General features: G+C 52.9%; 1 protein-coding gene across 7 annotated transcripts in view; it reads right to left on the bottom strand.

Annotated features, from left to right (window-relative positions):
- CASP2 (caspase 2) overlaps positions 1-12,063 on the bottom strand; it is a 32,690-nt gene extending 20,627 nt beyond the window's left edge. Inside the window, exons 1-5 of one of the 7 annotated variants that reach the window (XM_068107284.2) lie at positions 11,766-12,063; positions 6,622-6,822; positions 2,182-2,323; positions 1,761-1,913; positions 1,514-1,583 (exon numbers count right to left, since the gene is read on the bottom strand). In XM_068107284.2, the coding sequence (XP_067963385.1) occupies positions 1,514-1,583; positions 1,761-1,913; positions 2,182-2,316 (358 nt within the window). In that variant the 5' untranslated portion in view covers positions 2,317-2,323; positions 6,622-6,822; positions 11,766-12,063. Of the gene's footprint in view, positions 1-1,513; positions 1,584-1,760; positions 1,914-2,181; positions 2,324-6,621; positions 7,992-11,765 lie in introns of those variants that run through there. The other 6 variants (XM_068107285.2, XM_068107283.2, XM_068107286.2 and 3 more) reach the window with 6 other exon arrangements.
- Positions 12,064-23,721: the final 11,658 nt, after the last annotated feature.

The following is a 23,721-nucleotide window of genomic DNA, read 5'->3' as shown; positions in this document are numbered from 1 at the left end:
GGGAGGGGGGAGGGGGGGATCGCATTAAGATTGGACATGAGCAAGCCTCAAAAGTGCACAAAACCGGGTAACATAATCTCTTTACTGCTTAAAGCCTGGTTTTTCCCTTACTCTTCTTACTTTGATGATGATGTCATCTTTGCGGAGATGCTGGATATTCTTAAGGGGCGGCCTCCAGGCATTGAATGAGGAGGCGGAGCCGCTGGGATTATGGATTTCCTGGGTCAAAACCAAGATCCAGGCTTTCAATGACATCTTGAATGTTGCTGTCTTGTCTGTGTCTGTTTGTGGCGAAGATGATGAGGTCACAAAGAGATTCACTTACCTTGGTAGTGTTATTCATGTCTCCGCATGTTGTGAGCTGATGGTTTCTTTAAGTCCTTGGTGCTTCCAGTCTTGCTCTACGGATGCGAGACTTGGACCCTTACCAAGGGCCAGAGAATGAGACATAACTCCTTTGGGACAAAGTCTCTTCGGAGAATCCTTGGCTATCGCTGGTCAGACTTTGTGTCCAACGAGCAGTTGCTGAGAGAGACACAGATGACATTTGTTACCTGTATGGTCCATGAGGGTCAGCTGCGGCTGTATGGGCATGTGGCTTGTTTTCCGGACGCTGATCCAGCTCACCAGATACTCTCAGCAAGGGAGCCTCGTGAGTTGAGGAGGCCAACGGGCCGACCGCGTGCCTCGTGGATTCAGCAGGTTGATCGGCATCTCAAGGAAATAGGGATGGGCCAGGCATCAGCCTGGGGGATGGCCAGACGGAGGCCCTTGGAGAACCGTCAGAAAGTGGATGCGGTGACGCGCTGCTCCGGCGCATCCTCTCCCATACGTGACCTGACCTTCTTACTTTGTATTCAACTCGTTCACTCCCTACCCACTCCACTGCCATCCCCGTCCCCTCACCCAGTGCCCTTCCAAGAGTCCCTCTGTTGTGTCCCTCTTCTCTAACCTCCGTGGGTAGCAAGGAGAGGCTGACTTTTAGGATGTTAACATGGCGGAACAAGAGCGTTTAACCCGTCATTAAGTTAACCCTCCTTTGCTACGAGTGCTACTGTTACTGTAGAAGTATCAAACATATTCAATATCACTACTTCACCTCTCGAGCCCTAGTGTTGGGCTAGCGGCTAGGGTGCCGGCTTAGGATCCTAGGATCCTGGGTTCGAATCCCGGTCGATCGCTGAATTTAACGCCAGGGGGGTTGACTCAGCCTGTCATCCTTCCGAGGTCGGCTAATTGAGTACCAGTTCACTGGTAATTCCCTGTTTGTCGTTAAAGGCGGCAAAAAGGGTTGGCGTCAGGAAGGGCATCCGGCCGTAAAACATTGCTTCAAAAAGGGGACCGAAAAACAACAACAACCACGGTCCCCGAAAAAGGCCAACCCCCGCTTGCGGGAAAAAAATGGCCTCTAAAGGTGTTTTTTTTTTACTTCACCTCTCGTTAGACACGGCAATAAAAAGGAGCCAAAGAAACGAGGTGAGCCTGTTACAAGTGAAGTAAAGCCGGTACTTGCAGTTTGTGTTGCTGCAGGTTTCTATATCGGAGGGATTAAGGCACCGTGTAGGGGATTCTTCAGTATTTCTCTGCCAACAACAGATGGGACAAGGCTTGGTGTAATGGCCGACGTGGAGTCATGACTGGGAGTAATGGTGAAAGAAAGTGGCATTGGAGTTATAACAATGACAGTATGGAGGATGAATAGGTGGAATGTAAAGAGGAAACCTAAAAGGAGAAAAGAGTTTGAGATAGGACGAACGTACCTGTAATGTAGATAGAGTGGCAATAAGGTGCTTTTCAAGGTGCGCCTGTCCTGTGGCTTGCAAGCCCTTACAGAAGGCAGTGAAGGCATCGGGACCACGCTTGGGAAGCAATGTCACCAGCTCAGCAATTTGCTCCAACCTTGTGCCCTTGCACTGAAGTCCACACACGTACACACATGTACATACACACACACCACTTCAGCACACCTCAACACAACTCAAAAACACCTCAGCACACAGACCCCCAAAAACCACCTCACCCCCACCCCTCCCCCCCATCATGGCAGCGTACGCAGAAGGCGATTCCCTCCTTTCAAACATTCCAATTGGATCCGGTGATTGGCCTGCCAATTGGCTTGCCAAGTAAACACATGTAACTGGTTCCGCTCAGTTTAATAAACCAACAGTTTCATTTCATTACCTGAATACGATCCAACATATGCTCATTCAAGGTGCCAGAAGTGATGAGGTGTTGCAGCAGCTCGGGCAGAACCAGATCGTCAATGAGACGCATTCTGCACAATCGCAGGACCTCTCTGTGGCTCGACTCCATCATGGACTATCTGTTCACACCGAGGGAAAACGTGTGTGTGTGTGTGTGTGTGTGTGTGTGTGTGTGTGTACGTGTGTGTGCGTACGTGTGTGTGCGTACGTGTGTGTGCGTACGTGTGTGTGCGTACGTGTGTGTGCGTGCGTGTGTGTGTGTGCGTGCGTGTGTGTGTGTGTATGTGTGTGTGTACGCGTGCATGTATGTGTGTGTATATGTGCGTGTCCGTGTGCGTGTATGTATGTGTTTGTATGTGTGATTGTGTGCATGTGTGCATGTATGTGTTTGTGTGTGTGTGTGTGTGCATGTATGTGTTTGTGTGTGTGTGTGTGCATGTATGTGTTTGTGTGTGTGTTTGTGTGCATGTGTGCATGTATGTGTTTGTATGTGTGTTTGTGCGTGTGCGTGTGCGTGTGCGTGTGTGTGTGTGTGTTCGACAGGTTACACACACCAATGGTTTCTACATCCACATCACTTCAGGAGAGGCTACATCAAACAATCCATCGAACTGCACAAGACTTTTACACAAGTTTGTATGGTATAATGTCACAGTACTGCACTAGAGTTAGGACAGCACAACTCCGGTATAGTACTACAGGGTTACGGTGCACTTCACAAAGGTCTACAGCTCACCAGCATGACGAACCCACCGCAGCAAGGTGAGACTCACCCACCGCAGTAAGGTGAAACTCACCCACCGCAGAAAGGTGAAACTCACCCACAGCAGTAAGGTGAAACTCACCCACCGCGGCAAGGTGAAACTCACCTACCGCAGTAAGGTGAAACTCACCCACCGCAGTAAGGTGAAACTCACCCACCGCAGAAAGGTGAAACTCACCCACCGCGGCAAGGTGAAACTCACCCACCGCAGAAAGGTGAAACTCACCCACCGCAGAAAGGTGAAACTCACCCACCGCAGTAAGGTGAAACTCACCCACCGCAGAAAGGTGAAACTCACCCACCGCGGCAAGGTGAAACTCACCCACCGCAGAAAGGTGAAACTCACCCACCGCGGCAAGGTGAAACTCACCCACCGCAGAAAGGTGAAACTCACCCACAGCGGTAAGGTGAAACTCACCCACCACGGCAAGGTGGAACTCACCCACCGCAGAAAGGTGAAACTCACCCACCGCAGTAAGGTGAAACTCACCCACCGCAGTAAGGTGAAACTCACCCACCGCAGTAAGGTGAAACTCACCCACCGCAGTAAGGTGAAACTCACCCACCGCAGTAAGGTGAAACTCACCCACCGCAGTAAGGTGAAACTCACCCACCGCAGCAAGGTGAAACTCACCCACCGCAGCAAGGTGAAACTCACCCACCGCAGCAAGGTGAAACTCACCCACCGCAGCAAGGTGAAACTCACCCACCGCAGTACGGTGAAACTCACCCACCGCAGTACGGTCAAACTCACCCACCGCAGTACGGTCAAACTCACCCACCGCAGTACGGTGAAACTCACCCACCGCAGTACGGTGAAACGCACCCACCGCAGTACGGTGAAACGCACCCACCGCAGTACGGTGAAACGCACCCACCGCAGTACGGTGAAACTCACCCACGGCAGTAAGGAGTAGGATGAAAGTCAACCACCAAGTAAGGTGAAACTCACCCACCAAGTAACGTGACTCACCCACCAAGTAAGGTGACACTCACCCACCAAGTAAGGTGACACTCACCCACCAAGTAAGGTGACACTCACCCACCAAGTAAGGTGACACTCACCCACCAAGTAAGGTGACACTCACCCACCAAGTAAGGTGACACTCACCCACCAAGTAAGGTGACACTCACCCACCAAGTAAGGTGACACTCACCCACCAAGTAAGGTGACACTCACCCACCAAGCAAGGTGACACTCACCCACCAAGTAAGGTGACACTCACCCACCAAGTAAGGTGACACTCACCCACCAAGTAAGGTGACACTCACCCACCAAGTAAGGTGACACTCACCCACCAAGTAAGGTGAAACTCACCCACCAAGTAAGGTGAAACTCACCCAGCAAGTAAGGTGAAACTCACCCACCAAGTAAGGTGAAACTCACCCACCAAGTAAGGTGAAACTCACCCAGCAAGTAAGGTGAAACTCACCCACCAAGTAAGGTGAAACTCACCCACCAAGTAAGGTGAAACTCATCCAGCAAGTAAGGTGAAACTCACCCACCAAGTAAGGTGAAACTCACCCACCAAGTAAGGTGAAACTCACCCACCAAGTAAGGTGAAACTCACCCACCGCAGTACGGTGAAACTCACCCACCGCAGTACGGTGAAACTCACCCACGGCAGTGACGAGTAAGATGAAAGTCAACCACCAAGTAAGGTGAAACTCACCCACCAAGTAAGGTGACACTCACCCACCAAGTAAGGTGACACTCACCCACCAAGTAAGGTGACACTCACCCACCAAGTAAGGTGACACTCACCCACCAAGTAAGGTGACACTCACCCACCAAGTAAGGTGACACTCACCCACCAAGTAAGGTGAAACTCACCCACCAAGTAAGGTGAAACTCACCCACCAAGTAAGGTGAAACTCACCCAGCAAGTAAGGTGAAACTCACCCAGCAAGTAAGGTGAAACTCACCCACCAAGTAAGGTGAAACTCACCCACCAAGTAAGGTGAAACTCACCCACCAAGTAAGGTGAAACTCACCCACCAAGTAAGGTGAAACTCACCCACCAAGTAATGTGAAACTCACCCACCAAGTAAGGTGAAACTCACCCACCGCAGTAAGGTGAAACTCACCCACCGCAGTAAGGTGAAACTCACCCACCGCAGTAAGGTGAAACTCACCCACCGCAGTAAGGTGAAACTCACCCACCGCAGTAAGGTGAAACTCACCCACCGCAGTAAGGTGAAACTCACCCACCGCAGTAAGGTGAAACTCACCCACCGCAGTAAGGTGAAACTCACCCACCGCAGTAAGGTGAAACTCACCCACCAGGTAAGGTGAAACACCCACCGCAGTAAGGTGAAACTCACCCACCGCAGTATGGTGAAACTCACCCACCGCAGTATGGTGAAACTCACCCACCGCAGAAAGGTGAAACTCACCCACCACAGTATGGTGAAACTCACCCACCGCAGTAAGGTGAAACTCACCCACCGCAGTAAGGTGAAACTCACCCACCGCAGTAAGGTGAAACTCACCCACCGCAGTAAGGTGAAACTCACCCACCAGGTAAGGTGAAACACCCACCGCAGTAAGGTGAAACTCACCCACCGCAGTATGGTGAAACTCACCCACCGCAGTATGGTGAAACTCACCCACCGCAGAAAGGTGAAACTCACCCACCACAGTATGGTGAAACTCACCCACAGCAGAAAGGTGAAACTCACCCACCGCAGTATGGTGAAACTCACCCACCGCAGTATGGTGAAACTCACCCACCGCAGAAAGGTGAAACTCACCCACCGCAGTAAGGTGAAACTCACCCATCGCAGTACGGTGAACCACACCCACCGCAGTGCGGTGAAACTCACCCACCGCAGTGCGGTGAAACCCACCCACCGCAGTGCGGTGAAACTCACCCACCGCAGTTCGGTGAAACTCACCCACCGCAGTAAGGTGAAACTCACCCACCGCAGTAAGGTGAAACTCACCCACCGCAGTAAGGTGAAACTCACCCACCAAGTAAGGTGAAACTCACCCCCCAAGTAAGGTGAAACTCACCCACCAAGTAAGGTGAAACTCACCCACCAAGTAAGGTGAAACTCACCCACCAAGTAAGGTGAAACTCACCCACCACAGTAAGGTGAAACTCACCCACCAGGTAAGGTGAAACACCCACCGCAGTAAGGTGAAACTCACCCACCGCAGAAAGGTGAAACTCACCCACCGCAGTAAGGTGAAACTCACCCACTGCAGTAAGGTGAAACTCACCCATCGCAGTATGGTGAAACTCACCCAACGCAGTGTGGTGAAACTCACTCACCGCAGTGCGGTGAAACTCACCCACCGCAGTAAGGTGAAACTCACCCACCAAGTAAGGTGAAACTCACCCACCAAGTAAGGTGAAACTCACCCACCAAGTAAGGTGAAACTCACCCACCAAGTAAGGTGAAACTCACCCACCAAGTAAGGTGAAACTCACCCACCAAGTAAGGTGAAACTCACCCACCAAGTAAGGTGAAACTCATCCACCAAGTAAGGTGAAACTCACCCACCAAGTAAGGTGAAACTCACCCACCAAGTAAGGTGAAACTCACCCACCAAGTAAGGTGAAACTCACCCACCAAGTCAGGTGAAACTCACTCACCACAGTAAGATGAAACTCACCCACTGCAAGAAGGTGAAACTCACATACTCACCCACCAAGTATGGTGAAACTCAACCACCAAGTAAAGTGATGAGTGACATCAACTCATCCTGGGAATTCTTCCAAAGTAAATTGCTCTCTCTCATGCACACATTTATCCCATCTCGTCTTCAGTTGTCATACCCTTCCTCCCGTCCATGGTACACGGAATCTTGTGGTGAAGGTGTTGCCCAGAAACAACTTGCTTCGTCTCCTGGAAAGCAAATCCAACGGAAGGAAATTTCATTTCCTTTCACAAAGCCCGAAACAAGTGTGTGTCCACCCTCAGGAGAGCCAGGAAACAATATATCTCCATTCTCAAGACCGAACTCTCTTATCTATCTCCCTCTTCCAAATCCTGGTGGCGTCTGGTCAAATCTGTTTCTGGTGTTTGTTCCCCCTCCATCCCCTCCCTCACCTCAAACGACGACACGGCTCACTCCGCACGTGAAAAAGCTGAATGCCTCAACTCTGTGTTTGCCTCTAAATCTTGTGTCCCAAACCCATCCCTCTCTGTACCCACCATACCCAGTCATACCCAACTGCTCCTGGACTCTGTGTCCTTTCCTCCTGACAAGGTGGAAAAGTTTCTGTCAACCCTCGACTCTGATTCTGCAACTGGTCCTGACAGCATCAGCCCACGGGTCCTAAAATCATGTTCTTCCGCTCTTTCACTCCCTCTCTCTGTTCTCTTCACCCTCTCTTTTGCTCAAGGTCATCTGCCATCTGCTTGGAAATCAGCCAACATCACCGCTTTGCACAAAAAATGTGCAAAAACAGATCCTAGCAACTACAGACCAATCAGCCTTCTCCCAATTATCAGCAAAGTCATGGAATCCATCATTGCTTCGATATAAAATCTTTCCTCTTCTCCAATGGCTTGATCTCTGATCATCAATTTGGTTTCAGAACTGGTCACTCAACTCTGGACATGCTGCTTCTGCTTTCTCAACAATGGATGGAGGTCCTCAATGCCAAACAGGAAATTAGAGCTGTCTCCCTTGACATATCACGTGCCTTCGATATGGTCTGGCACCCCGCTCTGCTCACCAAACTCTCCTCCTTTGGTATCCATGGAAATCTCCACGCATGGCTGGCGGACTTCCTCTCTAGTCGTAGTCAACGTGTGGCCCTGAATGGGTTTCTCATCTCCTCTTCCTGTTCAGGCAGGAGTTCCCCAAGGCAGTGTTCTGGGCCCTGTGCTTTTTCTGGTCTTCATCAATGATCTCTCCGACTCTCTTGAAAATCCTCTCTATCTCTTTGCTGACGACTCCACTCTCTGCCGCTCCATTCCTCATCCCTCAGATCGGCAGTCTGCAGCCTCCTCACTCTCTGCAGACCTGGACAAAATCACAGACTGGGCAAACAAGTGGAACATGTCTTTCAATCCTGACAAATCTCACACTCTTACGATGTCTCTCCGAAAAGACCGACTGGACAACCCTCCCATCCACTTTCTGAATAATCCTCTCCAAGAAGTTCTGTCACTCAAGCTTTTGGGTCTCACTATCTGCCATGATCTTTCCTGGGAAAACCACATTTCAAATCTGGCCTCCAAAGCCAGTCGCCGACTGGGCATCCTCCGTCGTGCGAAGTCCTTCCTTGGCACACCTGAGCTCCTCACCACATACAAGGCTTTCATCCGCAGCTCAATGGAATACTGCTCTCCCCTCTGGTCTGGTGCTCCTGCCTCACACCTAGCTCGTCTTCACGCTGTTGAAACCAAAGCGTTCAGAATCATTGGAATCTCCCGCGATGAAGCTAACTCCAAGGGCCTTTCACTCACTTACCGCAGGCAGGTTGGTGGTCTTTCCGTCTTCCACCGACTCCTCTCCGGCCTTGCCCCCCCAGCTCTCTCTGGGCTGTCCCCCAAATATTCCTACAGGTCGCACAAGATCTGCCTGCAACCCTCTTATGGTTAAACTGCCAAAATCAAGACTCTCTGCTCACCTTCACTCCTTCATTCCTCTTTTCTCCCGCCTCTGGAACAAACTCCCTCACTCTCTTCAATCCCACTCCTCCCTCCAGGTCTTTAAAACAGCTGTTCACCACCATCTCTTATCCATCCCCCATCCAAAACCTTGATCTTTTCTACCGCCGCTAATTTCACCCCAAATCCTACACTTTTTTGAAATACCAACTTCTGTCCTGGAAGTCCTTGGTCTCCTTGTGTTTTATACTTCTCCCTCCCCCCCCACCCCCCCCCCTTCCCACGCCTCCTCCCCCCAAGCCCTCTGCCTCCCACACATCTCCCGATGTCCCTGCTCTCAAATGTTGTGTTTGTGTGCTTCCCCTTCTCTCCCCATCTTGTCTTCCGCTCCCTCTTTTTATATATTTTGTTTGTCTGGTTGATTTGTTTGTGAAATAAATGTTAGCTCTTTCACGAGCCTCGATTCAGTATTCAAAAAAAAAAAACAGAGTTTCACCAAGTAAGGTGAAACTCACCCACCAAGTAAGGTGAAACTCACCCACCAAGTAAGGTGAAACTCACCCACCAAGTAAGGTGAAACTCACCCACCAAGTAAGGTGAAACTCACCCACCAAGTAAGGTGAAACTCACCCACCAAGTAAGGTGAAACTCACCCACCAAGTAAGGTGAAACTCACCACCAAGTAAGGTGAAACTCACCCACCGCAGTAAGGTGAAACTCACTCACCGCAGTAAGGTGAAACTCACCCACCAAGTAAGGTGAAACTCACCCACCAAGTAAGGTGAAACTCACCCACCAAGTAAGGTGAAACTCACCCACCAAGTAAGGTGAAACTCACCCACCAAGTAAGGTGAAACTCACCCACCAAGTAAGGTGAAACTCACCCACCAAGTAAGGTGAAACTCACCACCAAGTAAGGTGAAACTCACCCACCGCAGTAAGGTGAAACTCACTCACCGCAGTAAGGTGAAACTCACTCACCGCAGTAAGGTGAAACTCACCCACCGCAGTAAGGTGAAACTCACCCACCAAGTAAGGTGAAACTCACCCACCAAGTAAGGTGAAACTCACCCACCAAGTAAGGTGAAACTCACCCACCGCAGTAAGGTGAAACTCACCCACCAAGTAAGGTGAAACTCACTCACCGCAGTAAGGTGAAACTCACCCACCAAGTAAGGTGAAACTCACCCACCAAGTAAGGTGAAACTCACTCACCGCAGTAAGGTGAAACTCACTCACCGCAGTAAGGTGAAACTCACTCACCGCAGTAAGGTGAAACTCACTCACCGCAGTAAGGTGAAACTCACTCACCGCAGTAAGGTGAAACTCACCCACCAAGTAAGGTGAAACTCACTCACCGCAGTAAGGTGAAACTCACTCACCGCAGTAAGGTGAAACTCACCCACCAAGTAAGGTGAAACTCACCCACCAAGTAAGGTGAAACTCACCCACCAAGTAAGGTGAAACTCACTCACCGCAGTAAGGTGAAACTCACTCACCGCAGTAAGGTGAAACTCACTCACCGCAGTAAGGTGAAACTCACTCACCGCAGTAAGGTGAAACTCACTTACCGCAGTAAGGTGAAACTCACCCACCAAGTAAGGTGAAACTCACCCACCAAGTAAGGTGAAACTCACCCACCAAGTAAGGTGAAACTCACCCACCAAGTAAGGTGAAACTCACCCACCAAGTAAGGTGAAACTCACCCACCAAGTAAGGTGAAACTCACCCACCAAGTAAGGTGAAACTCACCCACCGCAGTAAGGTGAAACTCACTCACCGCAGTAAGGTGAAGCTCACTCACCGCAGTAAGGTGAAACTCACTCACCGCAGTAAGGTGAAACTCACTCACCGCAGTAAGATGAAACTCACCCACCGCAGTAAGGTGAAACTCACTCACCGCAGTAAGGTGAAACTCACTCACCGCAGTAAGGTGAAACTCACTCACCGCAGTAAGGTGAAACTCACTCACCGCAGTAAGGTGAAACTCACTCACCGCAGTAAGGTGAAACTCACTCACCGCAGTAAGGTGAAACTCACTCACCGCAGTAAGGTGAAACTCACTCACCGCAGTAAGGTGAAACTCACTCACCGCAGTAAGGTGAAACTCACCCACCAAGTAAGGTGAAACTCACCCACCAAGTAAGGTGAAACTCACTCACCGCAGTAAGGTGAAACTCACTCACCGCAGTAAGGTGAAACTCACTCACCGCAGTAAGGTGAAACTCACCCACCAAGTAAGGTGAAACTCACTCACCGCAGTAAGGTGAAACTCACTCACCGCAGCAAGGTGAAACTCACCCACCAAGTAAGGTGAAACTCACCCACCAAGTAAGGTGAAACTCACCCACCAAGTAAGGTGAAACTCACTCACCGCAGTAAGGTGAAACTCACTCACCGCAGTAAGGTGAAACTCACTCACCGCAGTAAGGTGAAACTCACTCACCGCAGTAAGGTGAAACTCACTTACCGCAGTAAGGTGAAACTCACCCACCAAGTAAGGTGAAACTCACCCACCAAGTAAGGTGAAACTCACCCACCAAGTAAGGTGAAACTCACCCACCAAGTAAGGTGAAACTCACCCACCAAGTAAGGTGAAACTCACCCACCAAGTAAGGTGAAACTCACCCACCAAGTAAGGTGAAACTCACCCACCGCAGTAAGGTGAAACTCACTCACCGCAGTAAGGTGAAGCTCACTCACCGCAGTAAGGTGAAACTCACTCACCGCAGTAAGGTGAAACTCACTCACCGCAGTAAGATGAAACTCACCCACCGCAGTAAGGTGAAACTCACTCACCGCAGTAAGGTGAAACTCACTCACCGCAGTAAGGTGAAACTCACTCACCGCAGTAAGGTGAAACTCACTCACCGCAGTAAGGTGAAACTCACTCACCGCAGTAAGGTGAAACTCACTCACCGCAGTAAGGTGAAACTCACTCACCGCAGTAAGGTGAAACTCACTCACCGCAGTAAGGTGAAACTCACTCACCGCAGTAAGGTGAAACTCACTCACCGCAGTAAGGTGAAACTCACTCACCGCAGTAAGGTGAAACTCACTCACCGCAGTAAGGTGAAACTCACTCACCGCAGTAAGGTGAAACTCACTCACCGCAGTAAGGTGAAACTCACTCACCGCAGTAAGGTGAAACTCACTCACCGCAGTAAGGTGAAACTCACTCACCGCAGTAAGGTGAAACTCACCCACCGCAGTAAGGTGAAACTCACCACAGGAGAATGAACGAAGCTCAGGTGTTCACGAGTCTCTCTCTTCCTCAGGTACAAAAAGCGTCGATTTTGACTTTTTTGTGAAAATCGAAACCGCTCGATGAAGCGGGAACTTCAGGCTGAACGATTGTGTGAGGACTTTGTTCCGCAGTCTTTGATAAGAGACCTCCGGCTGTCAAGGACGAAAGATGACCGCCATTAAGACAAACCCAACAAATGTCCAGAGAGCGCCACACGTAACGGGTGTCATCACAGGTAGCCCTTCCCGCCTTTGCCTGAACAAACAGTGAACACGATTGACACGTGATTCCTACATCCGGCCGCAGGACGCTTCCGGCTCGTACAGAACGTTTATTCCTCATAATCTCACTCCATAAATGCAGCGTAGACTTTACATGAGCCGAATGGGAGAGGGAAGGGGTTACACGTAGACCAAACATCATAGGTATTGTCGCGCACTACACCGCCATGGCCTTTATACACCGGAAGGAGAGACGAGGAAGAAGAAAGACGAAAATAGAAACAACTAGAAGGGCACTCGGTAGAGCACAAACCTCCACCAAGTTTAGTCATATAGACTACAGGCTGTGCCCTTCATATATCCTCAGAAATAGATTCTTGCAGTTTCCTCCTTGGCAGAGGATGAAATATTGTTTAAAGTGGAGCTCGTATATGCCTAATCACTATTATAACTTATGCCTAATCACTATTATAACTTATTCCGAATCACTATTATAACTTATACCTAATCACTAATATAACTTATACCTAATCACTATTATAACTTATGCCGAATCACTATTATAACTTATGCCTAATCACTATTATGTAGCGGCTACCGCTGGGTTTACACAATCGCCTTGCACCTACCAAGGACGCGGAGCAATCACCATGCCGGGCTCGTCCAGGACGCCCGGGCAGGCCCGCTCTCAACTTGCCAGGCCTCGTCCGGGACGCCCGGGCATGCTCGGGCATGCCCGCCCTCGACTTGCCAGGCCGTGTCCAGGACGCCCGGCCACGCCCCCTCTCGCCTTTCCCGGGCAAACGCTCCGGGATAATGTGTATATATATTGCTGCCCGATAAACGGGCTTTTGAGAGTACCCGAGTTGTTTTGTTTCAAGAAAGAAACTCGGACGAATTCCAGCTTTTTGTCGCGTCCATTCTTCCGATTACGTGGGAGCACAGCTCCTACATTGGTGACCTACCGACATGGACACGGCAGTTGCCCTCAAACTGCCTACCTTCTGGGAGGCTCACGCGGCAGTTTGGTTCGCCCAGGCGGACTCCCTGTTCGCCCTGCGAGGCATCACGGCCGACGACACCCGCTTCCACCATGTGGTAGCAGCGCTCGGCTCAGCCACCGCGGCCCGCGCCCTGAGCCTCCTCGAGAGCCCGCCAGCCGCTGACAAATACGGCACGATTAAAAAGCTCCTCCTCGACGCTTTCGCCCTCTCATCGGTGGAACGCGCACGGCGCCTGCTCGACCTGCCTGAGCTCGGCGACACGCGCCCGTCCGAGCGAATGGACTACATGCTTTCGCTGCTCGGCGAGCACTCCCCGGCATTCCTGTTCCGGGAGCTGTTCCTCCGTCAGCTGCCTAGCCCGGTACGCCTCGCCCTGGTGAGCACGACGATCACGGATCCCCGCGCCCTCGCCAGGGAAGCCGACAAGATCTCCGCGGCAGGCCAACACATTGCAGCAGCGACCTGGGGCCCACCGCCGTCCGATGCAACGCCCATGGCGCCCGAGCACTGCCGACCGAACTGCCGACGCAATTGGCGGCCGCTACGCCGAGCCGACCACCTCCAGCACGACGACCGGGGCCTCCACCTGACCAAGCGTGGTGTTACTATCATGCCAGGTTCGGACAGAAGGCCCGGACATGCCGACCCCCGTGCACCTTCGGCAGGCCGGGAAACGGCCGGGCTGGCGTTCATTACCAGCCATGAGCGCCAGCCACACGGGCAACTTACTTTTCATCACGGACAAAGCGTCCGGACGGCGCTTCCTGTGCGACACCGGCGCCCAACTGAGCGTCATACCCGCCTCCGATCAGGACAGGCAGTCCGCGGTTTGCGGCCCCTCCTTGGTTGCGGCCAACGGATCGGCCATCCGCACCTTCGGCCTGCGCAACGTCACCCTCTGCTTCGGCGGCCAACGCTTTAATTGGACTTTTGTAACCGCAAGCGTGCCCATGGCTCTGCTAGGCGCCGACTTCCTCTGCGCACACGGACTGCTGGTGGACGTCCAACGGCGTCGCCTCATCAACGCCGAGACCTTCAGCTCCCTGGTATGCACACTGAGCAGCTCCGCTCCGACCGAGCTGGCATGTGCCCTTCCGGCGGCGAACGAGTTTGCTCGCCTGCTCACGGAGTTCCCGGCCCTCACGCGGCCGACGTTTTCGGCCGTCGCAGTACGACATGGGATCGAGCACCACATACCAACCACGGGCCCGCCGGTCTACGCCAGAGCCCGCCGCCTCGACCCAGCCAAGCTCGCCGTGGCCAAAGCCGAGTTCGACGCATTGGAACACCTCGGCATCGTGCGGCACTCCGATAGCGCGTGGGCTTCGCCACTACACATCGTCCCAAAACCAGGGGGAGGCTGGCGCCCATGTGGCGACTACCGCCGCCTTAACGATGCTACCACCCCCGACAGGTATCCGATCCCGCACATCCAAGACTTCTCCGCCCGTCTGGCAGGACGGGTCATTTTTTCAAAAATCGATCTCATACGGGGATATCACCAGGTACCTGTCAGGGCGGCCGACGTCCCTAAAACGGCCGTCATCACGCCGTTCGGCTTGTTCGAATTCCTGCGGATGCCGTTTGGCCTCAAGAACGTGGCTCAGGCGTTCCAGCGCTTGATGGACGGCGTGCTGCGTGACCTGCCGTTCCTCTTCGTTTACCTGGACGACATCCTCGTTGCCAGCACGTCCCGGGCCGAGCACCTCCTCCACCTCCGAACACTGTTCGGGTGCCTCAGCGAGCACGGCCTCATCGTCAACCCGGCCAAATGCCACTTCGGCACGACGGCTGTTGATTTTTTTGGGCTACCACATCACCAGGAACGGGGCCGTGCCGCTGCCAACCAAGGTCGAGGCCATCACCACGTTTCCGCATCCCCGCTCCATAAAGGCCCTGCAGGAATTCCTGGGAATGGTGAATTTCTATCACCGCTTCGTGCCCCGCGCTGCTCAACTCATGCGGCCCCTCTACGAAGCCCTCCGGGGCAAGCCGGCCAAGCACGACATCGTCTGGTCCGCAGCAATGGACGCGGCCTTCAAAAGCTCAAAGCGGGCCCTTGCCGACGCAACACTGCTCGCTCACCCGGTGCTCAACGCTCCCATCGCCCTCACCACGGATGCCTCCAACTACGCGGTGGGCGCCGTACATGAGCAATGGGTGAACGGGGTTTGGCAGCCACTCGCTTTTTTCAGCCGGCAGCTCCGGCCGAACGAGCTCAAATATAGCACCTTTGACCGTGAGCTCCTCGGTCTACACCTGGCCATTCGCCATTTCCGCCACCTCCTGGAGGGCCGACCCTTCACGGCGTTCGTCGACCACAAGCCGTTGGTTTATGCAATGGCCAAGGTCACGGAGCCGTGGTCGGCCCGCCAACAGCGTCACCTCTCCGCCGTGTCGGAGTTTACCACGGACATCCGGCACGTCGCCGGCAAAGACAACGTCGTGGCCGACTGTCTTTCTCGGGCCAGCGCGAACGCGGTCCACCTCGGCGTGGACTTCGCGCTTATGGCGGCGGACCAAACCACCGACACCACGGTGCAAGCCCTCCGGGCGGCGGACATGGGCCTCCGCCTGGCCGACATCCCCTTCGCGGACACTGTCCTGCTCTGCGACGTCTCCCAAGGCCAGCCTCGCCCCATCGTGCCCGTTACCTGGCAACACCGCATCTTCGCCTCCCTCCACGGCCTTTCCCACCCGGGCCGGAAAGCTTCCCAGAAGCTGGTGTCGGCGCGATTCGTCTGGCACGGCCTTCGACGGGACGTCCGCGATTGGACCAGCACCTGCACAGCCTGCCAACAGGCCAAGGTCCACCGACACACCCAGGCCCCGCTGGCACCTTTCACCTTGCCCGAACGACGTTTCGACCACGTCAACGTGGACCTGGTGGGCCCCCTCCCCCCATCACGGGGGTTCACACACCTGCTCACCATGGTGGACAGGACCACCAGGTGGCCGGAGGCCGTTCCCCTCGTCTCCACCACCACCGCCGATGTGGCGCAGGCTTTCATCGCCACCTGGGTCGTCCGCTTCGGCGCACCGGCGGACATCTCGTCGGACCGCGGACCGCAGTTCACCTCCGAGCTGTGGGGCGCGGTCGCCCGCAACCTGGGGGTCAAGCTCCACCATACTACGGCCTACCACCCCCAAGCCAACGGGTTGTGCGAGCGATTCCACCGCTCCATGAAGGCCGCGCTCATGGCCGGCCTTCAGGACGGCGGTTGGGCCGACCGGCTGCCGTGGGTCCTTTTGGGCCTCCGCACAGCCCCCAAGGAGGACCTCCGGGCATCCACCGCCGAGCTCGTCTACGGCCAGGCGCTACGCGTCCCGGGCGAATTCGTGCCCGACGCTACCAGTCCCTGGTCTGCAGCTCACCAGCGCTCGGACCTCCAGGAGGCCGCCCGACGGTTTGCCCCCATGCCAACGTCCCACCACGGTGACCCCCAGTCCTACATCCCCCCCCCAGCACTTCGCACAGCGGATTACGTTTTTGTGCATCATGACGCACATCGGGGGCCACTCCGGCCGCCGTACGACGGGCCCTTCTGGGTCCTGCGACGGGACGACAAGTCGTTCGTCATCGACATCGGCGGCAGGTCGGACCGGATTGCGGTGGACCGCCTCAAGCCGGCGCACGTGGACATCGACCAACCACCACGGTTGGCCCTTCCGCCGCGGCGAGGCCGCCCCCCTTCCACGGTACCCCCCACTCGACCGCCCACCACCACACCCCCCCCCCCCCCACGACCCGCCAGGGGTCGCTTCGGCCGGGTCATCCGGACCCCCCTTAAATTGACCCTGCCGGTGCAAGTCGATTCTGGGGGGACGTGTGTAGCGGCTACCGCTGGGTTTACACAATCGCCTTGCACCTACCAAGGACGCGGAGCGATCACCATGCCAGGCTCGTCCAGGACGCCCGGGCAGGCCCGCTCTCGACTTGGCAGGCCGCGTCCGGGACGCCCGGGCATGCCCGCCCTCGACTTGCCAGGCCGCGTCCAGGACGCCCGGCCACGCCCCCTCTCGCCTTTCCCGGGCAAACGCTCCGGGATAATGTGTATATATATTGCTGCCCGATAAACGGGCTTTTGAGAGTACCTGAGTTGTTTTGTTTCAATAAAGAAACTCGGACGAATTCCAGCTTTTTGTCGCGTCCATTCTTCCGATTACGTGGGAGCACAGCTCCTACAATTATAACTTATGCCTAATCACTGTTATAACTTATTCCGAATCACTATTATAACTTATACCTAATCACTAATATAACTTATACCTAATCACTATTATAACTTATGCCGAATCACTATTATAACTTATGCCTAATCACTATTATAACTTATTCTGAATCACTATTATAACATACCTAATCACTAATATAACATACCTAATCACTATTATAACTTATGCCTAATCACTATTATAACTTATGCAGAATCACTATTATAACTTATGCCTAATCACTGTCATGAAGTTAATGGTTCCATCCGAGGGATGCCCTCCGTCTCCTTCACATTACTTATGATGCTATTCCGACGCCGACCGCGTTGGGAGGATTTTATATACCACCTGTGAGTAAGGACGGGTCATTCCGCTCTCTTGTGTCTTCGAGTAGGTAAGATTGTTGCAAGACCTGGTCGACATTTGCTAATATCTCTGCAATGGCGTAATGGTAATGAAAGTGCTCAGAGATGCTTGCTTAATAGCTTTTGTGTTCTCTTTTGTAGATCAGTTGCATTCAAGTGAATAAAAGCCCACAGCTTTGGAGTTTTGGTGAATCGTCTCGTTTCGTTTCAGCACATTTTTATTCACTTGAATTCTACGCTTGGAGCCATGGAGAAGCTGCTGCACCTGGAGGTATTTTCGGGCGACCCTCAGGCTACGAACGCCGCAGACCAATGGGAATATTGGCACAACTCTCTTCTGCACTACACCGCGGTGGTTCCGGATCTCACCGAGCCACAGCGGCTATCCATTCTGACCTGTCATGTCAGCCTCCCGGTCTACGGGTACATATCCTACTGTGCCACCTATGATGTGACAGTGGCGACGTTGCGTGGCATATATGTCCGGCAACGAAGTGCATTGTACGGACGACACATGTTGGCTACACGACGCCAGGAAGCTTCGGAGAGCCAGGAGCACTACATTCAGGAGGTGATACGCCTGGGGAAAGGTTGTTTCATGGAGGCTCGGACCACTGCGGAGGCGACCAACGACTTGATGCGTGATGCGTTTGTTGCGGGGATCTCGTCGCCAGCCATCAGACTACGGTTGCTGGAGGAGACCAAGTTGACCTTCCAACAAGCATGCGACAAAGCACGAATTCTACAGCTGGCAGCCGCCCGCGCGGAGGCATACGGTGGATCCTATCTCACAGCGGGGGCCGCTGCCACAGCACGGCCGGAGTCTACAGCATCGCCCGAACGGGCACTCGCGGAATCTCCAGACGACGCTCCGGCACCGATCGCTGGAGATGATGGGAATCTGAACGCCGCAGCTGCAAACTCTGCAGAGAATGCCAAATGTTATTTTTGTGGCAATAAGAGACACCCTCGCTCCGCATGTCCCGCCAAAAATTGTGAATGTCATAATTGTGGGAAAAGAGGACACTTTGCTAAAATGTGTCGGGCGGCTAAATCTAAGTCTTCCTGGGGCTCGAGTCTTGCAGGTACGCACACCTCACGGACAGCGCGAGGCGTGCGCCGCGCCGTGCTACCTGTGCTCGTGGAAGGGATCCGCGTGGAAGGGCTTATCGATACAGGTAGTTCCTCTAGTTTTGGTAGCCATGCTTTGGTACGACGTCACGGCTAGTCGATGGGCTCGGATACGCGACGAATTTACCTGGCTTCGTCCGGACATAGCGTACGCACCAAAGGCGTTTGCTCTCTTAAACAAGTCATCGATGATAAACTGTATGAGGAAGTGAAACTCGTGGTGATGCCGGAATTGTGCACCGACGTACTGCTCGGTCATGACTTCTTGAGCCGGTACGGCTGGTTGGAGATGTGCGTGGGAGAAGGAGAGAATACTCTTTCGGTCTGCGGCTTAGCAGATGGCCATAGATCCGCCTGGGCTATTTCCCAGCCTGACGGCCGATTGCCGAACGGTAACTGTGAAATCTCGATGGTATACTCGTACCGACGCCGCATACATCGCCGAGGAGACCGAGCGTATGCTCCGAGAGGGCATTATAGAGCCGAGTAGATCGCCGTGGAGGGCGCAGGTTCTAGTCGTACACTCTGACAATCACAGGAAACACCTGGTCGTCGATTACAGTCGAACTATAAATAAATTTACGCAATTGGACACGTTTCCTTTGCCGAAAATTGATGACCTCGTTCAGGAGGTTGCCAAATTTAGGGTCTTCAGCACTTTGGACCTTAAATCAGCGTACCATCAGATTCCAATCAGGGAATCGGATAGGCCCTATACAGGCTTCCAATCAGGTCGATGGCTGTATCAATTTGGGCGAATCCCTTTTGGAGTCACAAACAGGGTTCGTGCTTCCAACGTGCCATGGACGACATCTTGGTTAAAGAGAATTTGCGAGACGTCTTCATTTACGTGGATAATTCTGACAGTCTGCGGACATACCCAGGAGGGGCACGACGCAAACTTTAAGTGATTCTTGGAGGTTGCGCAACGTTATAATTTAACCTTCAACCGTGAGAAATGCCACGACGGTGCAAAAACAATTGATATACTTGGGTACACAGTGACCGGTGGGGAGATAAAACCTGATGCCGAGTGCCTCCGACCTTTGCTAGAAATGGCGGCACCCTGTGATCGAGCGTCCCTGAGGCGGTGCCTCGGGCTTTTCGCACATCACTCGAGATGGATCCAAGACTACTCAGAGAAAATAAGACCTCTGGTGGACTGTAAGGTCTTCCCTCTGACGCAGGACGCGCTAGACGCTTTTCAACTTCTGAAGGCAAACATAGCGAGGGCCTGTGTGACCTTCATTGATGATAACCTCCCGTTTCTCGTCGAGACAGACGCTTCGGATTGTGTGATTGCCGCTACCCTAACGCAAAACGAGTGACCTGTGGCATTCTTCTCTAGGACATTGACCTCGACCAAACGCAAACATTCGGCAGTGGAAAAGGAGGCGGCAGCGGTGGTCAAGTCGGTCAGGAGGTGGCGCCATCAGCTGCTAGGCAGGAAGTTTGATCTCCTGACAGACCAACAGTCGGTGGCTTTTATGTTCGGCCAGGAACACCCTCAACGATGACAATGACAATAACAATGACAAAATCGCGCGATGGCGGGTCGAACTCGCCGACTACTGCTGTGACATAATCTATCGCCCCGGGAGCGAGAATGTGGTTGCTGACGTGCTCTCTCGCCTGTCGGTTTGTGCTAGCATGTCAGAGGATCTAAAGCACATCCATGACTCATTGTGTCACCCCGGGGTAACTCGATTTGCTCATTTTGTGCGCTCTCGCAATTTGACATTTTTGATCGAGGATATCCGACGTCTATGCCGCACCTGCTCCATGTGTGCGGAGTTGAAACCGCGATTCTATAAGCCGCCGGAGCGGGTGCTCATTCAGGTGACGAAACCATGGCAACGATTAAGCCTTGATTTTAAAGGGCCTTTACCAACGTCAGGTGCGCCTCATTATCTGTTGACGGTAATTGATGAGTTCAGTCGCTATCCGTTTGCCTTTCCATGCTCAGACATGATGTCAGCCACGGTTATACGATGCCTGTGTCAGCTGTTCGTCCTGTTCGGGTATCCGGGGTTTGTGCATTCAGACCGTGGGGCTGCGTTCATGTCACAAGAGTAGGCCTCGGAATCGCCACCAGCCGCACTACTCCATATCGCCCCGAGGCGAATGGCCAGGTGGAAAGATTTAATCAAGTCATCTGGAAGGCCGTGGCGCTGCACTTACGTACGCACTCAATGGGGCTGCACCAGTGCACCAATGGCCTAAAGCCATGCCAGAAGCATTACATGCGATTCGCACTGTATTATTCACGGCCACCAATCAAACTCCCCACGAAAGAATGTTTCGTTTTGAACTTCGCGGCGCCAACGGTCAATCGATGCCCGGTTGGCTTGTCGAACTCGGGCCCACGTATCTGAAGCGAACGGTACGACAAAGCTAGTATGAACCGGCGGTGGATTTGGTGGAGATCGTGCAGGTTAATCCGCAGTATGCGACCGTCCGGCTGCGCGATGGTCGTCTATCGACCGTGTCGGTTCAGCATTTAGCCCCGTGCGGAGAGGAGGACACCCGTCGCAACTTGAACTCGGAGGATCCGCCTGCCGAATTGGAGGATTCCGTTCCGGGCACCCCTCGCGTGGGTCGGGGTCCGTGTGACGTTACACCGCTGGGAACTGCTGCAGGGGATTTCCCGAGCTCGCCGTGTCCACCGTCACCGCCGTGTCCTCCGTCCCCTGGATCGCCCACAGATCAGACTCGTGCTGGCTGGGACGGGAATGCAAACGGATCGCCTACCTACCGGACGCGTGCGGGCCGAGCGTGCCGTCGACCCCAACGCTTGGATTTGTGACGGAGTGCTGGGTTGCTTAATTAATCTACTATCTTCAACTTATACCTTATATCGATAGTCCGCATGCTAGATGAAACTTTAACGGGGGAGAATGTCATGGAGTTAATGGTTCCATCCGAGGGATGCCCTCCGTCCCCTTCACATTACTTATGATGCTATTCCGACGCCGACCGCGTGCGGAGGATTTTATATACCACCTGTGAGTAAGGACGGGTCATTCCGCTCTTTGTGTCTTCGAGTTGGTACGATTGTTGCAAGACCTGGTCTACATTTGCTAATATCTCTCCAATGGCGTAATGGTAATGAAAGTTCAGATCTCGCGAGATCTTTGTCGGCGAGGTCACGTCTTTTCGAAGCTGTTCATGCGCTCACGCTTTCGAAGTTAAGGAATTTTTCCACAATTGTGTTTTTGTCGAAACTGTATCTATCTTTCGGTGTGTGTACCTATAGTGTGTCTTTAGTAAGATTCTCGGTGTTAATTTTTCATACATGTATACAAAATCGTCGGTTAATTTGTGTCACGTATTTTGAGGCCGAGTAGGCTCCCGTGTCCGACCTTGAGGCTTTGTTTTTCTCTCAGTGGTCCGTCGATTGTGCTGCAATTACTTTCGTTCTCTGTTTTTGTCGCAGTCTTTCACCCCATACTTCCTTGTTTAAAATCTGAACTCAAAAAAACAAACAAAAAAATATTTCCTTCTCTGTTCTTATTCGTTGTTCTTATTTGTTCGTTCGTTCTTCGATCACGTGTTTCACCCCCATTTCCATTTTCCATTTCCCCAGATAGTTTTCACTGCTCAATTTTAAAATGTTTAAACTTTCCCCTGAAGAACTGTATTCTGTCGTATATTATAACACCTTTTTCTTCTTCTATAAAAGGATGCTTTCGACTTGCTCACCAAATCTATTCATTCCAAAAAAAAATCCATCTCTTACAGTTCCTCTTTTCTACATTCCCGAAACTCTCCTGCACTCCACCCCTCCTTCAGCGTCCTCAAACATATTTTTGACTCGAAGGTCACAAGAAACTCATTTTGCAATAAATGTTCGTTTTCCATTAGTCGTACACTTTCTAAAATCCAATCTCACCCCTCCCCTCCAAATCTTCCCCATCACCCCTCCCCTCCAAATCTTCCCCATCACCCCTTCCCTCCAAATCTTCCCCATCACCCATCTCTTTCAAATCTTCCCCCTTGCCCCTCCCCTCCAAATCTTCCCCATCACCGCTTCCCTCCAAAACTTCCCCATCACCCCTCCTCTCCAAAACTTCCCCATCACCCCTCCCCTCCAAATCTACCCCTTTGCCCCTCCCCTCCAAATCTTCCCCATCACCCATCTCTTTCAAATCTTCCCCCTTGCCCCTCCCCTCCAAATCTTCCCCATCACCCATCCCTTTAAAATCTCCCCCCTTGCCCCTTCCCTCCTAAACTCCCCCCACACCCCTCCCCTCCGAGGCTCTCCCTTGCTCCTCCCCTCTGAGACTCCTCCCTCACCCCTCCTCCTCAAAGGGTCCTCCCCGCTTCTTCCCCCTTCCAACTTTCACCTTCATCTCCCCCAACCTTCTGCCTCGCTCTGCCCCCTCCTCAAATAACACCTCACTGTGCCTCACCCAATCACCATCAAACCTTTTGTCCACCCCATTCTTCCCTTTCTCCAAGCGATTCTGAAATCTCTGACACACCTTCAACAGCTCTCCCTACCACTTCCTCCTCTTCCACATCTTACCCTACCCCTCCCCCCCCCCCCTGTTCTGTATCCGATGCTCACCCTTCCTCTTCATTAACGGTATGGACCTCAAACATCCGGGGCCTTCGCTCAAACTTGACTGATCTCTCCATACAGGTTGCTTCTGACAAACGTGATCTGCTTAACAGAAACTTTCCTCCTTCATGATGTCTCTGATTCCTTGGTATCTTTCCCAGGTTACTCCCTCCTCCGGTATGATAGACCTGAGCCTCGTCCTGGAGGTGGGGTTGCCATCTTTATAAAAAAAACTCTTCCTCACTCGCCCTGCACTGCCCTCTCTCCACCTCACTCCCAGGAATACCTTTGGCTACGGCTTCCCCTTCGCTCCCACCTTTTGTTCATATGTGTGTTGTACCGTCCACCAAACAGTGATGACTCCATCTACATCTCGCTGTCTGATAATATGGACCAACTTCTATCTACCCATCCCAACTCTCTCTTCCTCATATGT

This window comes from Myxine glutinosa, chromosome 2 (assembly GCF_964187855.1).
Source record: "Myxine glutinosa chromosome 2, kmMyxGlut1.1, whole genome shotgun sequence".
In the NCBI taxonomy this organism is placed as follows: domain Eukaryota; kingdom Metazoa; phylum Chordata; class Myxini; order Myxiniformes; family Myxinidae; genus Myxine; species Myxine glutinosa.
The sequence above is the reverse complement of the archived record's forward strand: the minus strand, read 5'-3'. Positions and strand labels throughout refer to the sequence as shown.